We start from the raw sequence: 12,855 nt of genomic DNA on the forward strand, positions 1-12,855 counted from the left end.
ATCCTGATACACTGTTGATTCAGTTCTACAAACGTGTTTATTGTTTACTTTCTGTAAGATAAACTAATAAGATGAAAGAAAACAGCTAAGAAATACAGTTTTTGGAAGGCAATATCAGGATCCATGAAGACTGACAGGCTGGAATGATGCACTATATATAAGAATATATGTTATAAATCTGAAAATACAGGATTAGGATAGAGAGGTAGAATATAAAACAAGCATGTGTAAAAAAGTGTTTTAGGAATATGTAAATGTGGTTTGAAGTGTGACTGGCAGAACATCTCTGTTATATTAACCAAAAGGGTTTAAAAAGGGAGGTCCAAACATAGTATTATTATAGTCATTTCTGGGTAGCACTCTTCAAAACTGATTTAGGAAACTAAAGCAGTTTTGAGAAGAGAAGGAACTGAATGGTGAAAGCTCTTGAAGCTGAGTTACAACTAAGGATCAGTAGTCTCAGGAAATAGCATTTTATTAAAAAAATTTTTTTTGACGGGGGCGCCTGGGAGGCTCAGTCAGTTGAGCATCCAACTTTGGCTCACGTCATGATCTCTCAATTCGTGAGTTGGAGCCCTATGTCGGGCTCTGTGCTGACAGCTCAGAGCCTGGAACCTGCTTCAGATTCTATGTCTCCCTCTCTCTCTGCCCTCTGCATTCCTCCCCCATATGCACTCTGTCTCTCAAAAATAAATAAACATTAAAAAAATTTATTTTTTAATTTTTTTTAATGTTTATTTATTTTTGAGAGACAGAGACAGAGTGTAAGCAGGGGACAGAGAAAGAGGGAGACACAGGATCCGAAGCAGGCTCCAGGCTGTGAGCTGTCAGCACAGAGCCTGATGCAAGGCTTGAACTCACAAACCAGGACCATAACCTGAGCTGAAGTTGGACGCTTAACCGACTGAACCAATCAGGTGCCCCAGGAAGGGCATTTTAGATATCTGAAGAGGTATTATGTGGAAGAGGCATTAGTGTAACCTGTTTTAATAGCCTCCAAGAAGAGTTGAGGTCAGCGAGTATGTAAGAGGTGTGCAGGTGTCACCTTGATATGAAAAACATTTTCTGGGGTACCTGGCTGGCTCATTCAGTGGGGTGTGTGACTCTTGATCTTGGGGTTGTGAGTTCAAGCCCCACATTGGATGTAGAAATTACTTAAAAATAAAATCTCTAACAAAAAAGAAAGGAAGGAAGGGAAAGAAAGAGAGAGGGAGAGAGAAAGAGAGGAAGGAAGGAAGAAAGGAAGGAAGGAAGGAAGGAAGGAAGGAAGGAAGGAAGGAAGGAAGGAAGGAATCATTTCCTAACAGTAATTTCCCAAGAAAGCAGCACGTTCTTCAATGTGGGAAGTTCCTCAGGCAAAGATAAATTAACCACATTATGGGCTCTTTTGGTGGTTGGAGGAACTGATCATTCTGTCCAACCTTGAGATGCTGTGATTAAGTGTCATTGTTGGGGTTCTTCCCTCTTTTTTGTAACTCCTCTTTTTAGAAATTTATTCACAGTTTCTGTGCTTGACCTATGTGTTTGAAGTCCTTTAGGGCTTATGCTGGATCAAGATCTATAGATTTTTCAAGTTACGTTCCTCCTCTTAATTACCTGAGGCAATTCCAAGATTTTCTTTATCTCCAGATTTCATTTTAGAAATCATTTTTTTCTTGTTCTTCAGTCAGCAAAAAAAGTGCTTAAAAAGGTGTGCCTGTCTGGCTCAGTTGGTGGAGTGTGCAACTCTTGATCTCAGAGTTGTGAATTCGAGCCCCATGTCAGGTGTAGAGATTACTTAAAAATAAAATCTTCCAAAAAAATGCTTAAAGTAACAAAAGTTAAACTGCATTTATTAGTGAGGACAGGTGGCCTAATTAAGACATGCATGGCCCATGGAGAGCAAACTGAGGGTTATTGGAGGGGTTGTGGGAGGGAGGATGGGGTAAATGGGTAAGGGGCACTAAGGAATCCACTCCTGAAATCACTGTTGCACTGTATGCTAACTAATTTGGATGTAAATTATAAAAAAAAAAAAAAAATTGAAAGAAAAGTATCAGAAAAAAAAAAAGACATGCATGGCCTTTAGCAACTGGTCTTTTTTGGGAAAAGAATTAAAAGTAGGGCATGACAACTGTATTCTATTGACTAGGAATTGGCGGGCTATTTCCATGAAGGGTCAGATAGTAAGTATTTTAGTCTTGCCAACCATACTGTCTCTGTTACAACTACTCTGGCATTGCAACACAAAAGCAACCACATAGGAATGAGCATGGCTGTGTTCCAGTAAATTTTATTTACAAAAGCAGGTGGTGGGCTAGATTTGACCTGTGAGTTATACTTTGCTGACCTCTTCTCTTGATAGTTAAGAACTTAATCTGCAACAGGTTGCCACCATATATGATTTGGAATAATCTGTCATTTTTACCCTTTTGATTTGCTTGTATCCAGACTTTAAAAAGGTATAACCAAGAACTATCTCAAAAGCCAAACTTGGCACACAGAATAAAACAAAACAGAAAAATGAGTTTATTTTAAGGTTTCAGTTGCAAGCCAGGGACCTGACAGCTGCAGGAGCAATGAGTCCTGAGTTGCTCACACAGAGGAATTGTTTATGGGGTAAATATAGAAGTTTGTTTTTTTTTTTTTTTCTCCCAGCTGATTGATTGCTTAGTGGTCCTGTTTTATTTGGATCAGGATAGCTGACTCAGGGGAACAGGGAAGTCCAGAGATGGTGTGAACTAGCTTGGCATTTAGAAGTTGTCTGGTTTTCTCTGCTGATTTCTGAGAAGAACTGTAAATTCTTTTTTTTTTTTTTAGAACTGTAAATTCTTGTCAGATTTCCTTCATGTACGTATGTTGATCATCTCCATTTTTATCCTTGACATAAGTGACACCATTTCACTTGATTCTGCAAGTCATTACCTACCTACCTTTCTTTCTTTCTTTCTTTCTTTCTTTCTTTCTTTCTTTCTTTCTTTCTTTCTTTCTTTCTCTCTCTCTCTCTCTCTCTTCTTTCTTTCTTTCTTTCTTTCTTTCTTTCTTTCTTTCTTTCTTTCTTTCTTTCCTTCCTTCTTATAATAATCTATTGTCCCATTAGCTAACATATAGTGTATACATTGTAGTCTTAGCTTCAGGAGTAGATTCCCACGATTCATCACTTACATACAACAGCCACTGCTCATCCCAGCAAGTACCTTCCTCAATGACCATCTCACATTTTTTCCACCTTCCCAACCCCCGTCCCCATCAACCCTCAGATTACAAGTAGTTAACTTTCTTTACATCTGCCTTGGACACAGGGCAGTGGACACAGAAGGTATGTGAATAAGTCTAACTTCCCTTTGGAAATGGAGGCAGTCTTCAGACATTAGCTGTGCAACGGCCATACTTCTCCAGAAATCAGTGAGCTGGTACATATCATGTAATTAGTAAGTAGAAATTATACTTTTTATGAATGCAAAGGCAAATATTTCCTGCTTGGCAATAATTGGTAAATAATTTTCCCCGTACCCTCTTGAGTTCTTGGCTGAGACCTCTGTGACAAAAGACCGAGTAACAAGAGAAAAACAAGTTTCCTAACCCAGGAAAAAATGAATAACTCTCAGAGACAGCTTAGAATTCCTGCTTGAATACCACCTTCAGCTAGAGTTGAAAGATGCAGGGGAAGCCAGTTATGAGAAAGTTATAAGGAAAAGTCTGATAAATAAGAGTAAGGTTGTTACGCAGATTTGATTCCTTGCTTTTCATTGAGAAGGGTCTGAAGTACCCAGGGATTAATCTTTGTCCTTCTTGGTGGAGTGGGGAGGAGGGATACTTTTGTAAGTTTATGTTCTGCTTTTAGGCAAATAGGGGGAGAGTGGAGAGCTTTTCTTGTGGCCTTCCAAGATGGACTATCAGTGGCATAGTAACTGGCTGCCACTGGAATTATGTACTATAATAAAAGAAAGTGAAAGTGTTTTAAAGCTGTTACACTCAACTGTATATCAGTAATTTTTTAATGTTCTCATACATCATAATTATAGAAGATACAGATTTTTAAAAGCAGGAAATTTTAAATCTTCCGTTATTCACTGCTAAGAGATAACTACAGTTAACGGTTTTAAGATAAATAATTTCCAAACATTTAAATGTGATGTATTTTTTTAAAATAAAAGTGCAGGGACAATTGCTTTTTAAAACTAATCGATTGTAAACATCTTTCTTTATCAATGACCTATTACAGACAGTAGTTAAATTGCATGCCCATGTCACCATTGTGTTTACTCAGTTCCCTGTTGGACATTTAGATTATTGCTAACTTTCACTGTCATAATCAGTGCTGTGACAAACAGCCTTATAAATAAATACCTTCAATCATCTGATTATTTTCCTGGAAAGGAAGTGATAGGTAGAAGTATAGGCAATTTTAAAGCCTTTATACTTTTGCAAAAATTGGGAGATGGTGACAGTTTATACTTTTACTTGTGAGATGTGTGTTGAATTCTTGTCTTTGTTTGTAATATAGGCAGGTTGCTCTGAGAATCCTATAACTTGCAAATTTCAATAATTACCAAGTAATCTCAAGTCTGCAACATAATTGACTCTGAAAAGAAAATGTCAAACTATTTTGAATTAGCCATGATTTTTCCCTATATATATACTATTAGGATATAATTGACAAATGAATTTGTATTATATTTAAGGAATACAATGTGATGATTTTATATACATATACATTGTGAAATGATGTCTACAACTGAATTAATAAATATATCCATCACCTCACGTATTTACCTTTTTGTTTTGTTTTGGGTTTTGGTGACAGTGCTTAATTAGCAAATTTCAAGTATTCAGAACAGTATAATTAGCTATAGTCACCATGCTATACATTAGATTCTCAGAATTTAATTCATTTTATAACTGAAAGTTTGTACCTTTTTACCAAGCTTTACCTATTTTCCTACCCTCAAGCCCCTGGCAACCACCATTCTACTCTGTTTCTGAGTTGGATTTTTTGTTTGTTTAGAGTCCACATGTAAGTAATACCATGCAATATTTGTCATTCTCTGACTTGTTTCACTTAGCGTAATGTATGTTGTTGCAAATGGCAAGATTTCCTTCTTTTTTAAAACTGAAGTATAGTTGACATGCAGTTTTATATTAGTTTCAAATGTATAACATAATGATTCTACAATTACAAGCATTATAAAATGCTCACTATAAGTGTAGTTACTATCTGTCACCATACAAAGTTACTACAGTATTATTGGATATGTTGGCTATGCTAAGACTTCCTTGTTTTTAAACGTAAATAATATTTTATATATGTACATACACTCACTCACCACATTTTTACTCCATTCATCCGTCGGTGGATGCTTAGGTTGTTTCCATATCTTGGCTACTGTGCATAATATTACAGTAAACACAGGAGGGAGATACCTACTCAAGATAGTGATTTTGTTTCCTTTGGATATATACCCAGAAGTGGGATTCCTGGATCATACAGTGTGAACTAGTCATGATTGAAGAAGGATGTAAGGAACTTCCTGCAATTAATAGGAATCATTCCAAACACTAAGCAGTTACAGACATAGAGTTAGTCCAGAATGGTGATTCTCAGACTTACATGTGTGTTAGAATCACATAGAGGAGCTTGTTAAACATTCAGATTTTAGGGGCCCCCCTGGAGGCAGATGTGTGGAAACCACACTGAGAAACACCAAATCAGAATAAGCACGTTAATTAAATCTTTTCAAATCTGAAAGAATGGTGTAGTATATAATCCCATACATGGCAGCTAGCCTGTTTTACAGAACAGAAGCTGTGTGTGAGACTAAGAAAATGTTTAGAGTCAGTCTGTTGTTTAGATCAGCCTTAAATAGCAAGCACGTAATAATAATGATAATTGTTGTTGTAGTCATTCATTTTAAGGTATCAGTTGTAGTACAGATAATTTAAACTTCTTAATTTGCTTCCTTCCATTTATTTCTTTTCATAATGGTTTGTTTATAATGTTTTCATTAAGATCTTCACTGACTGGACTTGTGCCTTATTCTGTCATTTTCATAAGTCTGTACCTGAGAGTGACTGTGGCTATATAACATAATCCCAAGCAAAATCATCTGCCTGATGACAGCTCCAGAATTACAGGGATTAGCCTGTGTAGGGCCTAACCTAAAATCCGGTTGAAGTTAATTACAGCAAATGGCACATGTTCTCCATGTGTGATTTAACTCAGGCATCTGTCCTGGATGATGTAGTCAGTTCTTCAGTAGCTTTAAGGCAGGAAGTTGGGCTAGATGATTTCTAGAGATCTCTACCAATTTGTATTTCATGTTTCTGACTATTGAGTCTTAGTTTGAAACTGCTTATGGTGGGAGGGGACTATTCCTGGAATAGGATAGGAAGGCTTAAGACACGTGATATCCTGGTTGTCTGAATATGAACTTTCATCAGCCCCTTTCCTATTTCTGTATAACTATAGCCCGCCAGAGTTGCTTACACTGTATTTTTAATATCTAGGAGGAGGTGGTGAAGTTGACTGAGAAATGTCTTAATAATGCCATTGAGAGCCCAGGATTGAATGCCAGGAGAGTTCCTCCTGACTTGAAGAGTAACATTTTGAAGGCTCAAGTAGAAGCAGAAGCAGTGCATAAGGTAAGCTGCCTTTAATGGGGAGAGTCCTGATGAAGCGGAAATAAATGAGACTTACAGCTGAGAACCCTGAAGACACATAAAGTACATGAGTGTTAAATAAGGGTGACCTAGCTAGTGATTGCAGACAGCGAGTAGTTCCCAGAAACAGGCTCAGGATGGCAGAATGCCTTCCCAAGTCTAAGTCTAAGCTAGTTTAAGAGGAGGCAGTCATGGGAGAAAAAGTTGAGAGTAAAGACCCTCTAGGGTGTAAGAACTTTTTTTTTTTTTTTAAACTTTTGTTAGGGGCACCTGGGTGGCTCAGTCGATTAAGCATCTGACTCTTGATTTCAGCTCAGGTCATGATCTCACCATTCGTGAGTTTGAGCCCACATCAGGCTCTGTGCTGTCAGCTCAGAGCCTGCTGCGTGGAATTCTCTCTCTCTCCCTCTCTCCCTCTCCCCCTCTCCCTGCCCCTCCCCACTTGCTCTCTCTCTCTCAAAATAAATAAATAAATTTTTAAAAAATTAAAAAAAAAACTTTTTTTCCCTTTAATTTTAATTTTTTTTTTATAATTTACATCCAAATTAGCATATAGTGCTACAATGTTTTCAGGAGTAGATTCCTTAGTGCCCCTTACCCATTTAGCCCATCCCCCCCACAACCCCTCCCGTAACCCTCAGTTTGTTCTCCATATTTATGAGTCTCTTATGTTTTGTCCCCCTCCCTGTTTTTATATTATTTTTGCTTCCCTTCCCTTGGATGGAGGAAACCCTTCCAAATTCCTGTGGAAGTGAGTCCCTAATCTTTGCCGTTTTTATAGCCAGAAAATCTAATGATTTTTAGATTCCTGTCAATACTGTCTGTGGTTTCAGGTCTTTAGCAGTCTGCTACTTCCCACCACCCATCTGACTTCAGTTTGGTAAAGTTGCATGTCACAGTAGTGACAGTTGCAAGGTGAAGGAGTTGGCTGTGACACTGTGAAGGATGCCATGCCCTTCACAGCCTTCAAGGCCTTCAAGGACCAGCCCCCATGAAGTTTATGGCATTCATGCTGTCAGAGTCTGCTTTCCCTTGGTGCTCCCTAACTTTCAGACTTACCCTCCGTACTAAAATCAGGACAGCGGCCCGTCTCACCAAGTCATGTTATCAACTAGGATTTCAAAATATCTTGTTGAGAAGATGCACTTTACCCATCCTGTCCCCAGGCACAAGCCTTGAACAGAACCTGAGAAGATTTGAGGAATATTGTTCATGCTTTGGTTATTTATCCTCTCCCCCTAGTGTAAACATAAAGCATGATATTTGTATATAAAAGTAAATATGAAATATGATGATACAGGCTCTGGAATCAGACAACTTGAGTTTGAATCCCTTTCTAGTCTACCACATACTAGTGTTGTGATTTGGCAAGTTAGTTTCTCTAAGCCTCAGTTCAATCGTGTTTAAGAAAAGATAATGGTAGTACCTACCTTAAGGTGGGTTATAAGGACAGTAAATGTAGAGGACATGGAATGGTGAGTGCCTGGCACATAAACAGCATTTGATCAAGTATTGAAGCTGTGTGTTGTATTAGCAGTGGCGGTAGTTGTTACTGTTGTTACCTTACATGATATTTCCACTTTGGGACTTTTCTTGACTTGAAGAAGAGAAAAATAAAGTCAATAGCCCTAAAATAAAAAGATTTTATTTTACAGTTAAAAACTTCCCCATGAAGAAAAATCCAGGGCCAGATGCCTTCATTTGGGAAATCTACTGAAGAAATAATTGTTCCATACAAACTCTTTCAGAAAATAGAAGAGGAGGAAGCACTTCCCAACTCATTTAATGATACTAGTATTACCCTGGTATACCAAAACCAGCAAAAGATTTCATATGAAAAGAAACTATAGACTAATACCCTTCTTGTGCATAGACTCAAAAATCCTTAACAAAATAGACCAAGTAGGGTTTATCTCAGGAAAAAAGTCGGTTTATAATTTAAAAACCTCTGTAGTTGACCATATTAAAAAGTAAAGAAAATTGTCTCAATTCATATGGAAAAGGCATTTCACAGAAATCAACACCCATTCATGGTAAATGCTCACAGCAAACTAGAAATAGAATGGAGCTTGTTCAGCCTGATAAAGGTTATCAACGAAAAAAGTCTACAGCTAGCATCACATGCGTGCTGAAAAACACATTCACTGAAATGGCCAGTATTAAAAACTGACCATCCCTGTGTTAGCAGTGATGGCACTCCTGCAGTGCACATTGCTGGTAAGAATATAAAACGTTACAAGCACTTTACGAAGCATTTGACAATGTATTAAATACACAATTCCTACATGACCCTGCAGATCCACTCTGAGGTATGTACCCCAGAGAAATGAAAACGTAGGTTCATACAGGTTATTAGTACATGAATGTTCTTAGCATTATTTGAAGTCGCTAAAAACTAGGAAAAACCCAAATGTCCATCAGCAGGTAAACAGGTAAACAAATTGTGGTATATTCATACAGTGGAATGCTACTCAGCACATAAAAAGGAATGAATTGGTGATACATGAGCATCATGGGTGGATCTCAAAAACGTCATGCTATTCTAAAGAGATAGACACTGAAAAGATAGGCATTATGATTCCATGTGTATAAAACTATAGGACATACAGCTCATTGTTTGCCGTGTGTCAGGGTTTTTGATGGGGTTGCATTGGAAGCCTCAAGGGAACACTGTGGGGGTAGTGACAGTGTTGCACGTGTTGATTGTGGTGTTGGTTATGCACCTGTATATATTTTTCAAAATTCATCAAACCACACATTAAAAACGTGTGCTCCAATCAGTTTTCTAGGTGTGTAGGATGGTTTAGTGTTGGTCTGGCTGTATTTCATGGACCCGAGACATGAGGGTTATGGGAGGGGCTGTGGGAGGGGGATGGGCTAAATGGGTAAAGGGCACTAAGGAATCTACTCCTGAAATCATTGTTGCACTATATGCTATCTAATTTGGATGTAAATTTAAAAAAATAAAAAAAAAGTTAACAATGTGCTTTTTACTCTATGTAAATGATACCTCAATCAAGTTAAGAGAAAAAACTGATCCCCTCAGAAAAATATTTTAGAATTTCCTCCTAACATACCTTTTGTGTTCAGGGAAAAATAAAAAGCCAAATATGCAGCTTAGTATCTGTCTCTTCTTTTTATCAGGTAAATTCAAAAAATTCTGACATCGAATCTTTTGGGATTCTGTATATATTGACTAACACACCATGGTGTCTTAAATAATTGAGAGCTGTCTAGTAAAGGGCGTAAATTTGTGTACTATTGAAGTAGAAGTGTGGATTATTAATTTGGGTATGGGTGAGACTGCACTAGGTGAGGTACTGGTATTTCCATATGTAAGGTATGATTACCTCTGGAACTGAAGCAAAGTGATATTTCTGTTTTTACTGGAAAGATGTGTAAATTCCTTATTACTTTAGTATCCTTACAAAGATTTACTTTTTTTTTTCTTCATTTTCTCAGGTTACAAGAGAAGATAGCTTATTAAGTCATAAAAACGCACATGCTCAGGATGCTGCCACAAACAGGTACAGTTTGGGTTAGACTGAATTAATTTGATGTTCTTTTCCTCTTAACTTTGCTTTTTTGCTCTTTTTTCCTGTTCTTCAGTGTATCCCCAAATAATTTCAGGATATCTATTTGAAAGATAGCTTGAATTCACTCTTGTATCCATTACATCATAGCTGTTTACTTCCTAGTTTTAGATTATCTAGAGATAATTCTAATAGTCTCTACATTCTCATCCTTCTACTGCAGAGCAAAAGCGACCTTTAAAGATATTTTTAATCTGCATGGTGAGGAATGTATATTATTTCTCTTAACTTCAGTGCCATCCTATTATCACAGTGGCTTTGTTCTTACAAACTTTCTACTATGGGCTCTTACATTATTCACATAAATTTCTTTGCTGTTTTAAGTCCCTTCTGTGTCTCTTTCCTTTAATGAGTATTAGGCCATTTATTTGTTTTGCTAGGCTTTTATCCCCTGCTCTGTGCCAATTGTTTTGTTCATCACTGTGTATCCAGTGTTTTGTGCTTAGTTGGTGCTAAACATTGTTGAATGAATGAGTGCTATTTCTTTTCCCATTATTCAAAATGTATTCAGTGAGCAGTTTCCTGATTAATCTTATTCAGTTCCAGGTACTGTAACCAACATAGCCCTAAAGCATATAGCATGCTTCGTATTGTGTAGTTAGTATTCAACAAACATACTAATTGGTGATCAGGGTAAAACTAGAATTACAATTTAACTTTTTAATTAACTTCAGTAAATCATTTGGCCCACGACATTTAATTTTTAAATTCTTTTTTAAAGTTTATTTATTTTGAGAGAATGTGTGCAATTGCAAGCAAGGGAGAGGCAGAAAAAGACGGAGAGAGAGAATCCCAAGGCAGCACCGAGCCTGACATGGGACTTGATCTGAAATGTGAGATTATGACCTGAGTCGAAATCAAGAGTTGGACACTTAACTGAATGAGCCACCCAGCCACTCCTGGCCCACAACACTTTAAATACTGTTATTATTTAGAGTCTTTTAGAACTTCATTAAAAAAAAATTTTTTTTTTTTTCCAATAGGAAAATAATGGGGATAGGACTGCCCAGTTGCATTGAACTCTTACTGCTGGAAACACCCTAGAATGTACTCCCAACTTCTAGATTTGTTTTTCTAAATGGCTGCTGATATTTTGAATAATCTAATTTCCCCCTAGGATTTGAAATGTATCCTTTAAGATGTGTTTAAGTTCCTGTTTATGCTTGGGTCTATTTCGGGACCTTTTCCTTTTTTGTTAATCTTCTCTCTAATCTTTTTTTCCCCCCATGCCATACCACACTTTTAAAAATTACTGTATCTCCTTTTAATATTTCAAGGTTCTAGAAAACTGTGGAGATTATATATTGTCTGTGTACCAAATGTCAAGCTTTGTACTATCTTCACATTTTGCTGTAGTAGGTATAGACTGTTTTTCCTTATCTTTTTTTATTGAGTTGTAATTTCCGTACCATAACATTTTCCCTTTATAAGTATACAATTCAGTGCTTTTTAGTATGTTGACAAAGTTTTGCACCATTACCAGTAATCTAATTCCATAACGTGGTCATCACCTCTAAGAGCAACACTATACCCATTGCAGTCTCTCCACATACTGGATTTGCTTACTCTGGACAGTTCATCTAAAGGAATCACACAATATGTGGCCTTTGTGTCTGGTTTGTTTCAATTAACAGAATGTTTTGAAGGTTCATCCGTAGTGTATCATGTATTGGTACTTCACTCCTCTTCGGGGCTGAATAATATTCCACTTTGTAGATAGACCACATTTTGTTTATCCATGTATCAATTGATGGACACTTGTGTTCCCACTTTTTGACAATTATGAATAAAGCTGCCGTGAACATTCACATAAGAGAATTTTGGGGGTGCCTGGTGGTTCAGTTGGTTAAGTGTCTGGCTCTTGATTTGGGCTCAGGTCATGATCTCACAGTTCATGAGTTTGAGCCCTGCATTGGGCTTCACACTAACAGAGTGGAGGCTGCTTGAGATTTTCTCTGTCCCTTTCTCACTGTCCCTCCCCTGCTTGTGTTCTGTCTCTCTCTCTCTCTCTCTCTCTCTCTCTCTCTCTCAAAATAAATAAACAACAACAAAAAATAATTTTTGTAGACATGCTTTCAGTTCTATTCATATATACCCAGGAGGGTTATTGCTGAGTCATTTGGTAACTCTTAGGTTCAACTTTTGAGGAACTGCCAAACTGTCTTCCAAAATAGCGACATTTTCTGTTCCCACCAACAGTGTATATGGGTACCACTTTCTCCACATTCTTTCCAGTGCTCATTGTTCTCCATCTTTAGAATTATAGCCATCCTAGAGAGTATGAAGCATGTCTCATTGTGGTTTGACTTTTGATTCACTGAGGATGTTGGATGTCTTTTTTACTTTGGAGAAATGGCTATGCATATCATTTATTTTTGTAGTAACAGCTTTATTGAGATAAAATTTAAATGCTATGGTGGGGGAAGGGGCACCTGGGTGGCTTTAGCCACTTGAGCATCTGCTTCTTGATTTCGGCTCAGGTCATGATCCCAGGGTTGTGGGATCGAGCCCTGCATTGGGCTGAGCGTGGAGCCTGCTTAAGATTTCCTCCCCCTCCCCCTCCCTCTCCTCCTCTTCCTCCCTCCCTCCCTCCCTCCCTCCCTCTCTCTCTTCCTCTCTTCCT

At 37.6% G+C, this 12,855-nt stretch overlaps 1 protein-coding gene across 4 annotated transcripts in view; it reads left to right on the forward strand.

The window, feature by feature from the left end:
• Positions 1-12,855, forward strand: part of EPB41L5 (erythrocyte membrane protein band 4.1 like 5) — a 140,963-nt gene that overhangs the window by 107,695 nt on the left and 20,413 nt on the right. For all 4 annotated transcript variants that reach the window (XM_019469374.2, XM_019469371.2, XM_019469372.2 and 1 more), the window contains exons 19-20: positions 6,487-6,621; positions 10,102-10,166. In XM_019469374.2, the coding sequence (XP_019324919.1) occupies positions 6,487-6,621; positions 10,102-10,166 (200 nt within the window). The remainder of the gene's footprint in view (positions 1-6,486; positions 6,622-10,101; positions 10,167-12,855) is intronic.

This window comes from Panthera pardus, unplaced genomic scaffold (genome assembly GCF_024362965.1).
Source record: "Panthera pardus isolate Hobbes unplaced genomic scaffold, ASM2436296v1 HiC_scaffold_10, whole genome shotgun sequence".
Taxonomy (NCBI): Eukaryota; Metazoa; Chordata; class Mammalia; order Carnivora; family Felidae; genus Panthera; species Panthera pardus.